Raw genomic sequence first — 20,004 nt, 5'->3', positions numbered from 1 at the left:
ATATTTGAAGTTCGAAAGTAAGAATTTTTGAAAGATGCAGACCTAATGATAAAAATCAAATTGGATGTATTTCTTATGTAATCTAATCATTTTCAAAAGAGATTAAAGCTGAGTAAACATACTTGTTTGTATAATAAAGTGATTTCACAGGGCCTAATCTAGGATTTTGAAGAGGGAGAAGTGACTTCTCCTTCCAAGAGAGAGAAGGGAGAAGTGGTCAATTTCTTGGAGAAGTGAGATTCCATTACCGTTTCGGTTGCATCGTGTTTTCGTGCTTATCACTAAGGAAATTGTTTTATATTCAATAAAAGATATACTTGCAGTTTTTTCATATGTTATTGTACACAATGTATATATAGAAAGTTCTTAATAAAAAGGTTTAGACAATATATAGTTGTTATTTATTTATTTATTGATACCATTGTGTTCTATAAAATAAAATTTGTTGATTGGGACATGAGGGAGTAGCCTAGTAATATTATCATGATTATGATGCATTAAATTCATGTGCATCTGCCTCAATTTATTTTTAAAATTCCAGAAAAAATATAACTCCCAGTTTTCCTGTTGAATTGCACATGACTGGGAATTTAATTTATATCACCACTTGTCATTATTTTGTAAAACATTATTGAATGTCCAGGACATTATGTTAGTTGTAAATTGAGATTATCGTTAAAGATTGTAAGTCTATAAATGAAAATATTTTTCAATCGCATATTAATTATCCGACAAAGAGCTAATTACTATCATTTTTTAAAAATATCATCCATATCAACGAAATGGTCGTGAGAAACAATCCACTGCTGATCATAACCTGGTCGAGTGTCGTACGTTTGCCATCACATTATCCATCAGCAGTCTTTCTACCTTTTATATTTCAATTTTTATTCAATCAATATAATAAATCTACCGTTAATTCCAACCTTTTACCTACCGAATAGTAAAATTGATCGATTCGTGTAAGTTGTAAAAATAAAACAAATCAGCTGAGTGATTACGCAACATCCTCAGATGAAAATTATCGTAATATGATAACTTAAACAGACGGTCAGTTTTCCGTTTGAACAGTTTTGAAAGTTATATCCGAGGATGTTCAAAGTCGTTGTTGTATTTATTTAATTTGACCGTTGACAGTATTAGTCCTGGGTCGTTTCGAAAATCTCGAGTTTCCTTGTCAGCCGCCATTTTTTTTACCTGTGAGACTTGTCAATCACAAGTTGTCTCCCTTTTACCGATTTTGATAGCGATTTGACTTCGCTATGAAGTCAGTCGGCCGGCGAGATTTAGCGATTTTCAAAATTCTTTGGCGACTTAAATCGTCATTTCGCCGGCAAGATTATGGCCTGATTTCATAATTTATAGTGACTGACCTTTGTAAATATTTGTGTATACTATTGATTTTATTTGTGCATGATTTGTATCTGTACTTGTGTGTTTAGTTATTATGAAGGACCAAAAAATATGGAGATTGATAAAGTGCCATACCGAAAAAAGGCACACTGTTCAAAGTATCTAGTTTACACAAATCTCATACTGTGACGACACACTCTACCTCGGATGAGTTGAACCTCGGATAAGTCGTATGCTTTGGTCGTGTCCCTTCGACTGCCACATAACATGGTTTCGACTGTATATACATATGTTCATCTTGGACTTTTTTGTATAATCTTTTGGTCAATAATAGTGTGGACCTCTAATGATTGGCCTATTTAGTTTTTTCTGTTATGTAAAATACTAAAAGGTTTTTAAACAATCTGAAAAGATTTCTCAGAAGGGAAAACAACATGTAATTGAAACTTGGGTTTTTTAATTCATAAGCTACAGATGTCATGGAACAGACCAATACTTAATAATTGCTGTTTTAAAGACTATAAAATCTAAAAATATTAGTACAATACAAATATTAGTATGTGTTTACAAGGTATTCAGGCTCTCAAAAGTTAAGGTTTTCTTTGATAAGATTTACACAGAATAAATGAGACTGCATTGTTTGCTATAGCGGGTTTCTAGTAAAAAAAAATGTGTATCTGATAGTTTATCAAAAAGTAAATGATTGTTTGTTGAAAATGCATTACATAAAACTTTTAAAATGAGTTGTAAGAATGTTCTCCTTGAAGCGTTTTCTAAAAATTAACACATGAATTGTGACATAAGGGAAATACCCAGAGATTTGTTTAATGATTTCTTGAGAATTGTGTCTCGTTATAATTACATGAAAGTTGATACATCATTAGTTAAAGTAAGTACAAATGTAATGAGAAATAAAATTACTTTTTATCACCTGCAATGGACTTATTAAGATGAATATTTAGAAATTAGTTTAAGAAGCTTTTTTTCAAATGATAGATCAAACAGAAATGTTTATTCATGCTTAAATTTATAGGCTTATTAAAATACATCTGGAATTTATTCCCTAGGGATGTGATGCACACATTGGTTTTTTTTCACTTTGTAATGTACTTATTGTTAAATAATTACATAATGTAGCAGTTTAATACGATTCTATAATTTTCATTGGTATTCCAGTAGTTAAATTTTATTTCTGTATAAAATGCAACATATATAACTGCACATGCTATCTGCCACAACATCAAAACAATGCACAGAAAAACAAACAAAAGGCTTGATTTAACTCATAATATCATGGATGTAGCAGAAAAATGTAGTTATATGAATTGAATACCTCTTTTTGTAATTTTACAGGGTTGCGAAAGCTTTGGAACATGCACACATTTTTAGTATGAAGCGTGGAAAACAAAATGCACTTCGGTCAACGCTTTTACACCCCAAATAAAATTACAAGAAGAAGCATTCAATAGTTAAATATATTTTTCAAATATTGGTTATTAAATGTTTTAATTATTTTAATGTAATTTTTAATACTGCTTAGATTATGTATGATAATTGCTCGTATGTGATAACCCTAATGTGTGAATGAAAGTTTTTTTGTCATTGTAGGGACCAGGGAAAGCTCAGTTCAGTTTCCAGGCTCCTGCTGGTAAAGCAGTACCAAGTTACAAACAGGTAATTGTAATCAGAGTAATTTGTAAAAAAAATATTTTGTTTCATTAAGATTTCTAAATGTCTAGTATGTCGTGTCTTATTTAAGTAACTACATTAAATGACTTGTAAAGAAATTGGAAAGTAATATCATCCCTTGTCCAGTACAAACATACTGCTGCTACACACAACAAACATGTGAAATATCACAGGATGATATACTATATATTGCTGCTACACACAACAAACATGTGAAATATCACGGGATGATATACTATATATTGCTGCTACACACAACAAACATGTGAAATATCACAGGATGCTATACTATATATTGCTGCTACACACAACAAATGTGAAATATCACGGGATGATATACTATATATTGCTGCTACACACAACAAATGTGAAATATCACGGGATGATATACTATATATTGCTACTACACACAACAAATATGTGAAATATCACAGGATGATATACTATATATTGCTGCTACACACAACAAACATGTGAAATGTCACAGGATGCTATACTATATATTGCTGCTACACACAACAAACATGTGAAATATCACAGGATGATATACTATATATTGCTGCTACACACAACAAATGTGAAATATCACAGGATGATATACTATATATTGCTGCTACACACAACAAACGTGAAATATCACGGGATGATATACTATATATTGCTGCTACACACAACAAACATGTGAAATATCACAGGATGCTATACTATATATTGCTGCTACACACAACAAACATGTGAAATATCACAGGATGCTATACTATATATTGCTGCTACACACAACAAATGTGAGATGATATACTATATATTGCTGCTACACACAACAAATGTGAAATATCACAGGATGATATACTATATATTGCTGCTACACACAACAAACATGTGAAATATCACAGGATGCTATACTATATATTGCTGCTACACACAACAAACATGTGAAATATCACAGGATGATATACTATATATTGCTGCTACACACAACAAATGTGAAATATCACAGGATGATATACTATATATTGCTGCTACACACAACAAATGTGAAATATCACAGGATGATATACTATATATTGCTGCTTCACACAACAAACATGTGAAATATCACAGGATGATATACTATATATTGCTGCTACACACAACAAATGTGAAATATCACAGGATGATATACTATATATTGCTGCTACACACAACAAATGTGAAATATCACAGGATGATATACTATATATTGCTGCTACACACAACAAACGTGAAATATCACAAGATGCTATACTATATATTGCTGCTACACACAACCAACATGTGAAATATCACAAGATGCTATACTATATATTGCTGCTACACACAACCAACATGTGAAATATCACAGGATGATATACTATATATTGCTGCTACACACAACAAACGTGAAATATCACAGGATGATATACTATATATTGACAAATTGAAATTCAGTTGAATAAATCTAGGTGAGCTGTAAAGTATTTTGTAGGTAGTATAAGTAGAAAAATAATGTGAATATATTAAACTTTAATCATGTCTTGAATAAAAATGTCCACTAAGATAGAAAATTGTGAAAAAAATTGTGCTGAAATGCTCAACTGTCTCGCATGAAAACAGTATCCATGAAAAAAAGATTTGTTTTTACAGTACTCAAAGAAGAAATGAATACTGATGATTGTTTGCCTCTACTTCAGATAAAGTTTGTCTAATTTTGGTCATCAGTTCTGATTAATATTTTGTATTTCACTAGGTTATTGCTTTGTATAACTACCGTGCCCAAAGATCAGACGAGCTGACCATATTCAAAGGAGATGTTATTTCTATTTTGTACAAAGATAGTGATAGTTGGTGGATGGGAGAACTGCCTGATGGACAACAAGGCTACTTCCCATCAAATTATGTAGCAGAAGAGGGTAATTCACATCTATAAAGTAACGAATGATAATGCTGTAGTCAGACATTATTGCATGTATTTGTTATACCTATTGGTGATCAACAAACATAAGGTCATTATCACAGCAGATGTTGATAAACTGAAATTTGAGCAAAATTAGGTTTCTAGATGTTATCTTTTAAACCAAATGTCCAACTATTACACCAATCTTGGTTTGATAATTTCCCATGATATGAGGAAATACTCTTCTGATTTGGAGATAAATAGGTTAACTGTCAAAGTCAAAGCAGCTGTTTATAGACTAAATCAAAATTTGGGTTTTGAAATTAATAATGTCCAACTGGTAGGCAGAATTTGTTTGATAATGCCCATTGAGATTAGGTAAAACCCTAATAATATTTGGGTCAAGGGTCAATGGAACATCAGCTATTGATAGACAAAGATCTGGACATAATTATGGTGTCCAGATGTTACCCTTTAAACCATTTCACAAGTTTTACCATAAATATTGATAATGCCCTGTGGAATGAAGAAGACCTCTATCAAATATCAAAGGTCACAGCAGTAATTGTTCTGAAATGGGGCAAAATTAGATTTCCACGTTATATCATTTGAACCATACGTCCACATTCACCAAATTTAGCTTGAATTTGGCCTATGGAAAGAACAAGACCCTTGTAGATTTTTTGGGCTATTAGGTAAATGGTCACTTTACCTATTTTCCAACATTTAAAATAAATTACCAGCAGATTTTACACAGTCTTCATCACCAAGAATCACAAAAATAGTACTTGAATAAAAAGTTTGTTTATTCTACTACAAATATAGAAAGATAGCATCTGAGCTTATGCACCCATGATGCTTCTGGAATTTTTTATATAGTAACACAGAAGGTTGAAATTACATCATGCTGTGCTAAATACATGAAGAACGTATGGGAATTTCTATTTACATAATGGATAAGAAGAGACGTATTGATATATTTAAATTTTAACTGATATTTCATAGTAAAATCTGTAGAAATTATCAGTCCATGAGACAGAATAAAATCTATGATAAACTGAGTTTGAAAAGTTCCTATCTGCACTAGTAATGCTAGAAATAAATTTTGAAATGACCTATAGTTAAGATGTTTGATACAATAAACTATGTCAAGTATGATTAAATAGTTAATTTTATTATACCCCACGCAACGAGTCGCGGAGGGTATAATGTTTTTGACCCGTCTGTCCGTCTGTCTGTCTGTCCGTCCGTCCGTCCGTCAGTCCGTCAGTCCTGTTTCTTGTCATCGCAACTCCTCTCAAACCAGGAAATTACGATTCAATTCTTTTTCTAGGAGTTACGCCCCTTTGAACTTATTTACTTTAATGTACTACTGCAACAGTTTGTCATCGCAACTCCTCTCAAACGACACAACAGAATTTCATGAAACCTTTTCAGATAATAAGGACATACTACGTAGATGTGCATATTGACAGGAAATTATGATTCAATTTTTTTTTTTGATACAATTTTTTTTTCTTACACTTATTTTATTTCTCCAATGACAATGTGGGGAGGTGGGGTATGTGAGCGCGCTCACTAAGGTTCTTTCATTTTACAGGTGCTGATATTGATGCTAAGATGGGACTTGTACAAGATAGTGACAGTGATGAAGAAGATGATAAAAAGGTACGCTGTTTTTAGAGAAATATACTTCCTTGGTGAGGTATTGTGAATGATATGAAAGATTAGTTTAGATGGACCAAAAACAGTGAAAACTGACGTGTGTATTCCACATATAAGGTATTTGGCTGTAGGGTCATAAAGCGTTGAGCCTCATCCCCATGTATGATGGTCTTTAAACCATACGGTTGCCTATAATTGCTTACATCCACTTCATTTGAACTTTGGTGGATAGTTGTCTAATTGGGAAGCATACCACATCTCCTTTTTGTCGAGCCTTCCAGGGCGGCGTCCACAAATATTCACTCTGTGGTTAAAGTTTTTTAAATTTTAATAACTTTCTTAAACTATCCTGGATTTCTACCAAACTTGGACAGAAGCTTGTTTATGATCATAAGATAGTATCCAAAAGTAAATTTTGTAAAAAAAAAATTCCATTTTTTCCGTATTTTACTTATAAATGGACTTAGTTTTTCTGCCAGGAAACATTACATTCACTCTGTGGTTAAAGTTTTTAAAATTTTAACAACTTTCTTAAACTATCTTGGATTTGTACCAAACTTGGACAAAAGCTTGTTTATGATTAAAAGCTAGTATCTAGAAGGAAATTTTGTTAAAATTTTGTTCCATTTTTTCCTTATTTTACTTATAAATGGACTTAGTTTTTCTTCCAGTTAACATTACATACAGTCTGCAGTTTAAGTTTTTAAAACATTTATTAGATTCATAAACTATCCTGGATATTTACCAAACTTGGACAGAAGCTACTTACAATCAAAAGATAGTATAGAGAGGAATATTTTTATTAATTTTTTTCCTCATTTTTGTTGAGCCTGCGATTAACAGCAAATGTAGGCGAGACACTGGGTTCCGTGGAACCCTTACAAATTTTTTATATTAAGAGCTAATTTTTTATTTTTGTGCTTGCAAAAGTGTGTTCCAGGCAAACATCCAAATTTTTTTGTACTTTTTTTTTATAAAGAATTAAAAGGTAGATTTGTCAGTTGTAAACTTCATAATGACACAAAAAGTTTATAGACATGCTTTTATCTGAAAGAGTTTGCAACAAAATAGTTTTTAGGTTGTTTTGACCAAATACTGAAAAACTAGCATGTAAAGTAGTTGGTCATGATCTATATATTGAAGGAAAATATATTATAGAATAAATTTTTCAATAGAGGAATCTGCTGCAATGTTCATGCAATTCCAAAAGCTTTTTTGTCAGTGGTTATATGTTTGATGTCGTTTTTGCAATTTTTTTATTAAAGGTGACTGCAGTCAGAACAAAAACTGGAGAGTTGAAGTTTATTTCTGCCACAGAAGAATCTGAAGATGAGCTTCTGAGTTCAAGAAAAAGGTAGGTTAGAAAAAGTACAAAAACATATATGCTGTAAGAAAATGCAGGTGTATACATTAAAAGTTACTGTTTCCTGAACACAAATAACATATTTCTGTTGAACTCTTCGAAAAGTAGACCATTTGGTTTTTCTAGAGTGTTATTTTCACCACTGTTGATAATAATTTTCGGAAGAGAAACAATGTATACATGCTAAAGCATCTTTTTTATAGGAGGTTTTGATTATCTATCTATATCAAGGATCCGGAAATTTTCCCAAGTCATTTCGGTCATTTTTTTTTGTGATGTAATAATATTGTGATGCACAATAATGCATTTTTCTGAGGGTGACAAGTCTTGCACATGGACAAGTAAAGTCCTTTTTTGTGAAGTATTGGGTCAAACAAGTGTAACTGTACCCTGATCTAATAGTAACAGTGATGTCTCTGAGTTAGAAACTACACGAGGAGACGTTTTGTTGTTGTGTATTGCATCACTGAGGTCGTATGCATAACCCTTTAAATTTGCATAAATTAAAAGAGGAATAATTACGGCATGTTTCATCATTTTGAAATAAAGTTATGTAAACCAATTAATAAACTGTGTTGAGTTTCTTATTGCATGTACAAGATATTGTTTGTATTGTTCAAATTGCTGCTGTTTGGATGAGTGTAAGTGATTACCTAATACACAACAAGATAATGTGTATTCACCTGGTTTACGATAAGAGGATCAAAAAGGGGAAACTATGATTCAACTTTTCTTTGAATAAATAACTCAAGTCTGGTATAGTGATAACAATTGAATTTAATAATAAAATTCATGATTTTAAATAAATAAATAATTTATCTGAACAGAAGTTTGTACACAATTAGAACAGTTCAATGAAAAACAATTGCATTGTAATACAGTCCAGAGAGAATGTATGGCTTCACTTGGGTAAAAATCGGAAGTTTAGCCAGGAAAACAAAAGAAAGGATAACGCCCATTACATTCTGTGAGTAAGATGGTTTCAAAAAATCGGAAGTGCAAAAAAAACAAAAAGAAATCGAGATTGTTCATTCGCTGAGTATATTTCTTAAATAGGCTGTATGGCTTCAAATCTAAATTACGTTATTTAGTTTTAATTCCTTTTTTAATCATTTTTTTTTAATTCTGCATTCCTATAAATTATACGCTTTACCACTTTTGTAAATCTATTAATTAAATTTATCTGCCATTTCCTACCGAAAAGTTAACAGTAAAATCGATCTTTCAAATAAGATCATCAATTAACCCATGTTGATCCCCATTTTCCATGCACAAACTCAGTAAACATAAATCTATATTTAACAAACGTTGACCAAATCAGCTGCTCGATTATAAATGGATTATATGTTTTATTTGGATAAAAATGGACAGATTCTCGAGTCAACAGTGTTATTTGTCTTCTTTAATGAATAAAATAATATCTTTTTGGGAAAATCTAGGTCAGAATGGTTAAAACGTTAAATTTGATGCACAGCAAGTCGCCATATTGTTTTTATTGCTTAACAGGTGTTTACAGGTGAGATTTGTGTACATGGCCTTTATGGCTTTAATCAAGACAATAACGACACCCAAGCCGAATTCAAACTTCCTGGACATTGATTACTATCCTCAAGTGGTGATAATTACTATGTAAACAAACCTAGTGGCTTGAACCCAGACTTACCCCACGCTGTGACTCGACAGAGTCCTGTACATTGTTTTCACTTACATTATAGAATAAACAACAGACTAATGATGAATATTATTAAATCACTAACACAAATCATTAAAATTTTTATTTTGTCTCAAACAAATCTATTTTTCTTGATGACCTGAAAACAAAAATAAGTTCAAAATGGCGACCGATAAAACCCTGATCTCAATGAAATGACCGAAATTATTTCTGTAAAAAAAAAAAAAAAGACCTAAATCCCAATAAATCATTTCGGTCTTTTCAGTTTCCAAATCGGTCATGTCTGGCATATATGACCGTTTCCGGACCCTTGATCTATATATATATATATTCATAGATTATCGATGGTTTTTCAAACGGGAGGGTGTTTCTCAGCTACAATCTCATGAAAGGGCAACACCCCTGAGATGAGATGTGGCCCTGTTTATTGCTTTTTTGCTTATGACGTCATTGATGTTTACATTGGCAATGGCAAGTGTACCCTTAGTTTCTGATGATAATTTTCTATCTCAAGCGAGTAGCATAATATGAAAAATTATCACAAAAAAAGATCAAAGGAAAAGTACACTAAATAGCGATCAATAAATATGTATATATACTGCTATAAAGGTTTTTAAGAAAACTATATAACAATACATGTGAAATAGATGTTTATAAGTAGACCTTGGAAATGTTGTCACATGTAGGGTGGTTTCATTTATTTTCGTGGTTGCCAATTTTCATCGATTGAGGAAAAATTGTATTTATGTGGTTTTGCCAAAGTCTGCATACAAGCCTTTATGGAATTTATAGTTTGTTAGACATTAAAAGTCATGGTTTACATAAACCCACGAATTCGAATCAAACTGTTCAACTGGTCAGAAATTTTAACAACCTGCTGTAGAAAACTATGATACTATGAAATCCACAATGTTATTGGATAACAGACATTTGTTTCATATATTTTGAGTATTCAGTGTAAAGTATTTTTATCTTAGTACCAGTACTATAAAGAGACAGTAAGTATTGTTAAACTATCGCTCAGCAAAGTCAGAGTGAAAAGGGAGTCAGCCATGTCACAATGAAAAGGTAGGAAAGTTGCACTGGGTTTGGCAGTCGGGTGCTTGAAATATTTTTATTGTTTTCACTGAGGATTATTGGAGAATCACGCTTTGATTAACAATGTCAAAATTAAACAAAATTTCAGTCTTATATATGATCTTGATCATTAAACACCACACTAGGAAGTAGCAGGGATATATAGGTTTTGCTCAATACATATGTCAGTCAGTCATCTTGACCACATTTCATGGATCAGTGATTAATGTTAAGTTTTTGTCTCGCCTTGACGGAGTCAAAAAGCGAGACATAGGTATGCTGTTTGCGGCGGCGGCGTTAACACTATATTAGTTTGTGATTAGGTCTAGTTCATGGTGAACCACTAGTGGTAGGTCAATAATATTTGGTGTGCATTTGTATTAGCATTGGCACATCCCATTACCATGGAGATTATTTGGTCCCGCCCCCTCAGTCAAGGTCTATTGACTTTGAAACTTTTCATACTTTACATGTATTAGTTTGTGATTAGGTCAATTTATGGGGAGCCACTAGTGGTAGGTCAATGATGTTTGGTATGCAGTTGTATAAGCATTGGCATATCTCATTTCCATGGAGATTATTTGGCTCCGCTCCCTTAGTCATGGTCTATAGACTTTGAAAATTTTGCTAAGTTAACATGTATTAGTTTGTGATTAGGTCAGTTCAAGGGGAACCATTAATGGTAGGCCAATGTTAATTGGTGTTCAGTTGTATAAGCATTAGCACATCTCATTTCCATGGAGAATATTTGGCCCCGCCCCCTAAGTCATGGTCTATTTACTTTGAAACTTTTGCTTAGTTTACATGTATTAGTTTGTGATTAGATCAGTTTAAGATGAACTGCTAATGTTAAGTCAATGATATTTGGTATGCAAATTTATTGGCATTTGCAAGTATCGTTTCCATAGAGATTATATAGCCCCACCCCTGATCATGGTTCATTGACTTTGAAACTTTTACATAGTTTACAAGTTAATGTTTGTGTTTAGGTTTGTTTAAAGGGAATGACTTATAATCAGTCAATGGTATTTGGTATGCAGTTGTATTAGCATTGGCACATCTCATTCCATGGAGATTGTTTAGCCATGTACCTTCAGTCATGGTTCATCTACTTTGAATATTTGCATAACTTACATGTTAAAGTATTTCTATTTTAATTTCAACATTTGCATTATCAAAATTACAAGACATATCTCTGTGATAACAGTTTATTATTCTACCAAGTTCCACTGTTTTTGCAGTCTGGTGGTTGAAACTCTTTGTTTATGGTTTTCGCTAAGGATTATTGGATATTCACTATATGATTTACAATGTTGAAAAATTGAGATTTAGGCGTGCTTTTGCAAAGGCGTCAACAATGTATTAGTTTGTGATTAGGTCAGTTTATGGGTAACCATTAGTGTTGGGTCAATCATAATTGGTATACAGTTGTATAAGCATTGGCACATTTTATTTCCATGGAGATTATTTGGCCCAGCCCCCTCAGTCATGGTCTATTGACGTTGAAACTTTGCTTAGTTTACATGCATTAGTTTGTGATTAGGTCAGTTTATGGGAACCATGAGTGGTAGGTCAATGATATTTGGTATGCAGTTGTATAAGCATGGGCACATCTCATTTTCATGGAGATTATTTTGCCCTGCCTCCTCAGTCATGGTCTATTGACATTGAAACTTTTGCTGAGTTGACTTGTCTTGTTTGTGATTAGGTCAGTTTAAGGGAAACCAATAGTGGTAGGTCAGTGGTATTTGGTATGTAGATGCATTAGTATTTACACATCTCATTTCAATGGAGATTAATTGGCTCTGCCGCCTCAGTCATGGTCTATTGATGGATGTTTTGCATAGTTCACATGTTAAAGTTTGTAATTAGATCAGTTTAAGAGGAACCACTTATGTTAAGTCAATGATATTCGGTATGCAGTTGTATAAATATTTGCAAGTCTCTTCTCCATTGAGATTATATGGCCCCATCCCCTCATCATGGTTCATTGACTTTGGAACTTTTACATTTTTCACAAGTGAAAGTTTGTGTTAGTGATAGTGTAAAGGGCACTTAAGTCCATGGTATTTGGTATGCAGTTTTATAAGAATGGATATTTTTCATTTTCATTGAGGTCATTTTGTCCTGCACATTAATCATGGTTCATTGACATTGAATGTTTTGCATAGTTTACATGTTTAAACATTGCCATTTGGATTCAATTTTTGGATTATACTACTAAAATTACAAAAAGGCGAGACATATCTATTTGTCAACAGTTTAATTTTTTTTTGTTTTCAAAGTTATTTGTCAGCTGCTGTTTTCAAAATGGCCATCAAAATATGTAAACATTTTATTGACTCTTACCATGCTGAATTGTTTTCAGAAAATGTTTAATTTCCGTTTATTTGCAAATTTATTTATTTGGGGTGATGATGTGGGATGGGTTGGGATAAGCTGCCTCGAAAAATCCGGATTTTTTTAATTTTCCCTGATTTTTGGCTTCACCTGAATCTGCAACCGGAATTAGTTGTTCCCTAATCGCATTTCAATACTAAACATGATCAGTAGTTATATGCCCACGGGTTTACACTAATTTTGTAATTTTTAGGCACTCTAGGGAAGCCCACCCCTCCTGGAAGAACAGTTTTATTCAATTTAAATTTTCGAAGTTCATATTTTGGCTTAAACTGCACCTTAAACCTGAGAAACATGACAATAAATAACCTTAGGTTGAGGGAACATGCATCAATTTCAAAACTGATATCATACAGTTGACCTATTAAAGTATGGAGAGCCATGGAGCAAAAAAATGGTATTTGGGTAGAGGCTGTAATATTTCGGACCCCGTACAGTAAAAGGTTACAATCCACATAATTTAACATTAATTGAAATATTATATCATCAATTGATGTCCAGTGTAAAAATGTATCTGTTGGCTCCAATATTCAAAATATCTGATTATTGTCATTTTCAAAATGGTATGGTTTTAAGGTTAATACAATAGAAATTAATGGAAATATGTGTATTTTGTTAGGCACTACATTTCATGATTCATTTGGAAACCTTGAAATCCACAAAAATTGACACTCCAGGAACTTGTATTGCTTTGTTTTCACATCAGTATTCATTATTTGCTTCTATGCCCCACTCAAAAATGTGCAGTTTACATTTAAATTATATTCTAAATTAAAGCAACTTAAATATCAAAGAGCATTTTTACATGCTTTGATATACCTGACAATAACAGAAATACCTCAGTATAATTGATTGTTCTTCTGCCTGTATTTCTACATTTTTGTGTTTCAAATTATTTTTATTTTTAATCAACTTATTCCACAGAGGTTTTTTAGGAATTTCATAATCACTTTTTGCCATGCTTAACATATACAAATATATATTTATATTGATATTTAAAAGTGTGTTTTGGATGGAGAGTTGTCTCATTTTCACTCATACCACATCTTCCTGTTTCTATTTGTAAATATTTTAGAGCAGGTTCTCTGATTATTAATACATTTAATAGCCTTTATTAATGAAATTGTCAGCAAAAGTAAGAATCAGATAATTTTACAATGAAATTTCTAACATAATGTATTATTCATAAATCTAGAATGCTGACTTTTCTCAAATGTCACAAAATATAACAATAATCATTTAACTGATTATTGGGTGTATATATAATTTATGACAAGTTCCTACAGCGAAATGACCAACGATTTACAAATGATACATGATCCCTAAGGAAATTGACATGATAAATGGATAAACGTAAACATGTAATTGCATGAAAGTCTTCATAATATCTTCTCTCGTTATTGGAACTTTTAATATCCTCAGAACATATCTTAAAGAATTATTAAACGTTTGACTTGAGCTTGAAAATGTTTTGGCTCTGAAGCAGAAAAAGCTTTGAAATATTGATGTCTTATTTAAAACAGCTCTGAAAGATCAAAGAGTTGTTTGTTGATTTTAGTATTATCACACTACCTGCTAATGAAGTTTGTATAATATATGCATGGGTCAACATCATAGTTACCATTAATTGCTTGTGAAGAATCTCACGTAAACTCTAATCACATGTAATTATCTGTTGTTAATTCCATGTCATTCTTATCAAATTTCATCTCTTTTCTCCAGTTATTTCCATTGATTTTTAAATTTGCAATAATTCAGGTAATATTCAAGTTTCAAATAAAAAGTTGTTTTTCATATCTGTTTTTATACAACCGCAAAAAAGTTGTGTTTGTATATTGCTATCATGTCGTCGTTGTCCAAACACAATTTATTTCTGGACAATAACTTTAGTATAAGGGAATGGATCTCTATGAAATTTAATCACAAGGTTCAATAGCACAAAAGGAAGGTTGGGATTGATTTTGGGAATTATGGTCCCAACTGTTTAGGAATTAGGGGTCAAAAAGGGGCCAAAAAAGGTATTTTTCTAGTTTTCAGATAAATATTTAAGTATTAGTCAATGGATCTCTATGAAATTGTACCAAAAGGTCCATACCACATGCAGACGGTTGGGGTCGATTTTGTGGGTTGTGGCTTTAATTGTTAAGAAACTAGAGGCCAAATAGGGGCTAAAAACAAGACTTGTCTAATACTGGCTAAGCTGGTTCTAACATAAATTATTTCTGATCTATATAAAGAAACAACAAATACTGATATGGCAGGAGATACACACCAAACAAGGTGTGTAAATTATTATATCTAGTTTGTAAACAGATTTAACAAGTATTGCGCAACAGCAAAGTATTGCACAACAGCAAGAAATCTTCAATTGAAAATAAATACAAATCTTTTAACCAATTTCAATGAGGATTAATTTAAAGTCTTGAATTGTTTGAGGTTTTTACCATGTATATTGGATATTTGGACATTTTTAAATAGGTCCAAAGGGTCCAACATTAAACTTTGTTTGAATTCATGTTTTTTTTTTTATATGCTGAATCTAACCATGGAATTAGATTTTGGATATTGGATCATTAAGTAGATTAAATGTCCCATTTCAATTTTTTTAGTTATCTGAATACATTTATTCTGTGTCAGAAATCTATAATGTGTCAAATATTTAATCACTATCCAAATTCAGAGCTGTATCAAGCTTGAATATTGTGTCCATACTTGCCCCAACTGTTCAGAGTTCGACCTCTGCGGTTGTATCCAATTCTAGAATCCAAAATTCTAAATTTTGATAGCATGATTTATATGAAGCATTCCCTGAAATCGCAATAATTAATCTCCATTCTTTCTCAGTTTTTCAATATTCTCAATAATAAATACACAAAATTTTCTGAATGTACAGTATTCTCATTCATCTATTGACTACTGTTGTAGTATGATTACTGAAAGAGTTAACAACTAGTGCACTATCCACAAATAGATACTCACTGTTAAAGGAGAAGGTTCGGTAACGGCTAGTTTTGGCCTATTATTCGAAGTACATCAAATGAAAGATTTTTGACATTTTTTAAACACTTAAGTGTCTACCTCAGTCGATTCAATTAGTTTATGTAAAAGATTTGGACTGATTTGGTCATTAAAGACGCTCAAATTCAAGCTTAATTAGGAAAAATCTATCAAATATGCCATAAAACATCTCTTTTCAGATGGTTTTTGTCTAACATGTAAGTGGCCACATTCGTGTTCAGTCTCAACCTTTATATATGTTATGTATTATCATCAAATACAACATATATTTGAATATTAAGACTGAACACAAATGCGACCACTTCCATTTTGGACAAAAACTGTCTTAAGATTAGCACAAATGCTAAAATTGTGAAGGTTTCAGTAATATTGCATGAATTTATGATGCTATTATCTGATGCATGTGCATTGCATTGTCAAAAACAGCCCATATTTATGGAACAGAAGTATTCTTCTTTCCAATAAATAGTTAAAAGTTTACATTTTGACAAATTGGTAAAAATGCTATATTTTGGGGCCAAAAAGGGGTCTTATCGGGCCTACGTCTTATCGGACCTACTCCTTTATTCACAATATGTCTAGACTTTTGGCTATTAGAACTTTCCTAACAATGATGGCATTTTTCTGGGTTTTGTTAGAATGAGCATATGGTGACCTCTGAATATTCATACTTGTATTTTTGCGTTACTGTCTCATAGATATTTAACCCACACATTTTCTTGGTCAGGTATAGGCCAAAGTTGCATTTTGTACTGTTTTGTGTCCACTTGCTGATACTAAGGACTGATTGATTTTTGTGGGTACTAACGTTTTGTGGAATTAGAAAATATTGTATTTTCGTGGGTATATGATTTCCTCTGTTTTACCAAAGTCTGTATACAAGCCTATAGAAAATTTGTACTAAGTTGAACATTTTAATTTTGTGGTTTATCTATACCATTGAAATCTATGATAATTGGTATCCCAGGAATGAGTGGTTTATCTATACCATTGAAATCTATGATAATTGGTAACACAGGAATGATAATGAATCCACAGTATGCTTTAATGGTTAGAGATATTAAAAAAAAATCATGAAGTTTTTTGAACCACTGAACATGGAAATGTGATAGTGTGAGCTGGCCATGGTGTTCTATAGACACATTCTTGTTGTATATGTTTTTCTTCCTGGCTGATTGGTAGGTTTGGGAAATTGGACCTAATGCTTAACAAATAAAATACCAGATATGGCCTAAGGTCAAGGCAATTGTGTTTGATGACTTTTTACAAAATTTGAATTTGTTGTCAATGCTGGCAGAGTTACATTAAAACACTGCATATGAAACCTATACTTCATCATACTAGACAGCTAAGATTTCTAATAAACAGTTTAACTGTCTTATTCATTATTTTTGTGCCTGAGAATTTAGTTTTGTTTTTTTCATTTGTCATGTTGTTCTTGTATTCAGATGAATATGGCTTCTGATTATATAGCATAAGGATAGACTTGGAAAATGTCTCTCTTTTTGTTTTTTATTTTTTTTCATAGAGTTAAATAGGTCCAGTTTTTGGTAAAACGATTCTATTGTGATTTATATGGAGCTGAGTGTTAGTTCTTGGCAATCAACTTACCTATGTGAAATATATTGTTTGTTGCTATATGTCAAAGCTTAACCCATCACAAAAAAAAACTCAAATAGAATGATTTCTCACTAGGTTTTTTAGTTCTTGCTTATCTTTGTTCTTTTCCACTGACACAGGATGCTTGCAGCAAAAAAGAAAATTCCATTGAAATAATTTCAATGAATGTTGAAGTACTAGCATTTAAATAATCTTAATGTTAAAGCTGCAGTCTTTTGTGATGAGAGACATTGTTGTGAGGGATTATATGTTTCCAAGTTCTTATAGAAATGGTCGTCTATTCAGGTGACATTGATATTGCTACGAACAATAGTTTATTTCCATAATATAACAAGACTTTCTATGTTAGATTGAAAACCTGGTGGTTTGATCAGGTTTATTGATGTTTGATTTATCAACCTAGGAAACTTGAAGAAAATCTTTCTGTGAAAATAAAAAAAGAAAAAACTGACTTTTAATGTCCTAGTAGATGAAAGGTAGATAATTGTGGGATATTTATTTTTGAAATTAAACAGCTTTGCAGTTTTATTTGCATAATAAAAGTTTGAACAAATATTTTGTATGGAATTTTCATTTTAAGTATGAATGAAAGGAGATGTTAGGTAAATGGCATTGAGACTGCAATCCAACAACATATGTAGACTGTTGAAAAAAACACATGTATCTCTATCAAATGAGTATAATGCATTCTGTTAATAGTGAATAGAAAAGATTATTTTTAATGAATTTTAATTTTTAATTAGAATTGAAATAAAACGCATCATATCACATATAAGGAAGTTAATTCTAAAAATTACCTTAATAAATTCTAAAAAGATCAATAGATAGAGGAAATGAATGAGCCATTATCTGAATTCAAGTTCACAGTTTTAAGGATACAGTCTGCAGGCAGGCCTATTGCTTTACTAGGAAACATTATACTGACTTTGAGCCAACCATTGTTTACTCTTACTTCTAAATGTTTCATGCTTAGCCATGAAGCAGCAAATACCAACTTAAAAGTCTTAAGTATGACCAAGTCATTGGTCTGAGCAATATAAGGCGAGGTCCTGATGTCTGATTACAATGGGCTAAGATATTTTACCACCTACTCTTTTCTTCCAATAAATGAATTCAAATGAATAATCCTAGCTGTACAGTGTTTTAACTGTTAAAAAGACCCCAAAACACATGTTACAACCCTGTAGGTATAAAACCACTAATTTATAGCCCCATTGCTTTCTATGTTAAATTCTGCAATTTCAAGCATAAATGGCTACTTTATCTTAAGTTCAAATAAAGTGGCAGTTATTTCATGTCAAAACTGTACCTTATGCTGACTTGTGCTGAAAAATTCAACATACCTTTAATTGCATATTAGAGCGTACTGGTTCCCGGAAGTTTGATAGTACAAAAACAGGAACTTCTGATCTGAACAACAGGCCAAATGAGCCCTCCTATTAAAATTTCCTATACTTCTTTATTATTCAAATAAAACTTTCAACAAGGGTTCTACAGTGACCCCAAGTCCCCAAGCTTTCATTTGATACTAAAACTACCCAAATATTCCCACTATTGACAAAGATACAGCTATGCGTAGGAACTATTTTGTTTAAAATATGTACTATTTTCTTGTATGTTCTTTCCGACCGGGCCTGAATTAGTGGTTCTATACCTATAACAGCACCAAACTTGTTATATTGACTTCTGCTTGGCTTAATTTCCTTCTATGATCTATTTCTAGCATAGAAAAACACATAAAGCTTTTGTCAAAACACTATATCACTGAATTCAAGCTCAAATTGGACTGGTAGTAACATATGCGTTAAACAAAGAAAACTACATATAGATACTAATAGTGACAGATATGACACTTTTTCAATTTTTACCAGTTCTGATTTGTTAATATCTACTCAAATAACAGTGTTCTTACCTATATGTCTTATTTTTATCAGAGATTCTTCCTTGAATACAAATACAGTGGTCCGAATATAAAATATAATTGATAATTTTGTCCCCCCTTTTTTCTACATGTTGGAAAAGGAGAGTGATTAGGTAAAAAAAACATACTTTTATGTATAAACATGGATCAACAAAGCAATTTATGTATCTCCAAGCTAGACAACTTGCTAAAATGATTATAAAATGCATTTCAAGTGAGATTTTGGAATTCCTATATAAGTATACACCAATTTTCCTTGAAATAAATAATTCACCAAGAAACACAATAAAACATGAACACTCACTAGATAATTTGACCAAAAACAATATTTATAC

General features: G+C 31.9%; 1 protein-coding gene across 4 annotated transcripts in view; it reads left to right on the top strand.

The window, feature by feature from the left end:
* Positions 1-20,004, top strand: part of LOC127731016 (jouberin-like) — an 83,794-nt gene that overhangs the window by 52,833 nt on the left and 10,957 nt on the right. For 2 of the 4 annotated variants that reach the window (XM_052239793.1, XM_052239878.1), the window contains 5 exons: positions 2,962-3,027; positions 4,787-4,949; positions 6,534-6,601; positions 7,864-7,952; positions 10,611-10,631. In XM_052239793.1, the coding sequence (XP_052095753.1) occupies positions 2,962-3,027; positions 4,787-4,949; positions 6,534-6,601; positions 7,864-7,952; positions 10,611-10,631 (407 nt within the window). The remainder of the gene's footprint in view (positions 1-2,961; positions 3,028-4,786; positions 4,950-6,533; positions 6,602-7,863; positions 7,953-10,610; positions 10,632-20,004) is intronic. The other 2 variants (XM_052240034.1, XM_052239948.1) reach the window with 1 other exon arrangement.

The sequence above is a fragment of the Mytilus californianus genome, unplaced genomic scaffold (genome assembly GCF_021869535.1).
Source record: "Mytilus californianus isolate M0D057914Y unplaced genomic scaffold, xbMytCali1.0.p SCAF_1, whole genome shotgun sequence".
Classification (NCBI taxonomy): domain Eukaryota; kingdom Metazoa; phylum Mollusca; class Bivalvia; order Mytilida; family Mytilidae; genus Mytilus; species Mytilus californianus.
Note: the sequence above shows the minus strand (reverse complement) of the source record. Positions and strands in the feature narration are given on the sequence as shown.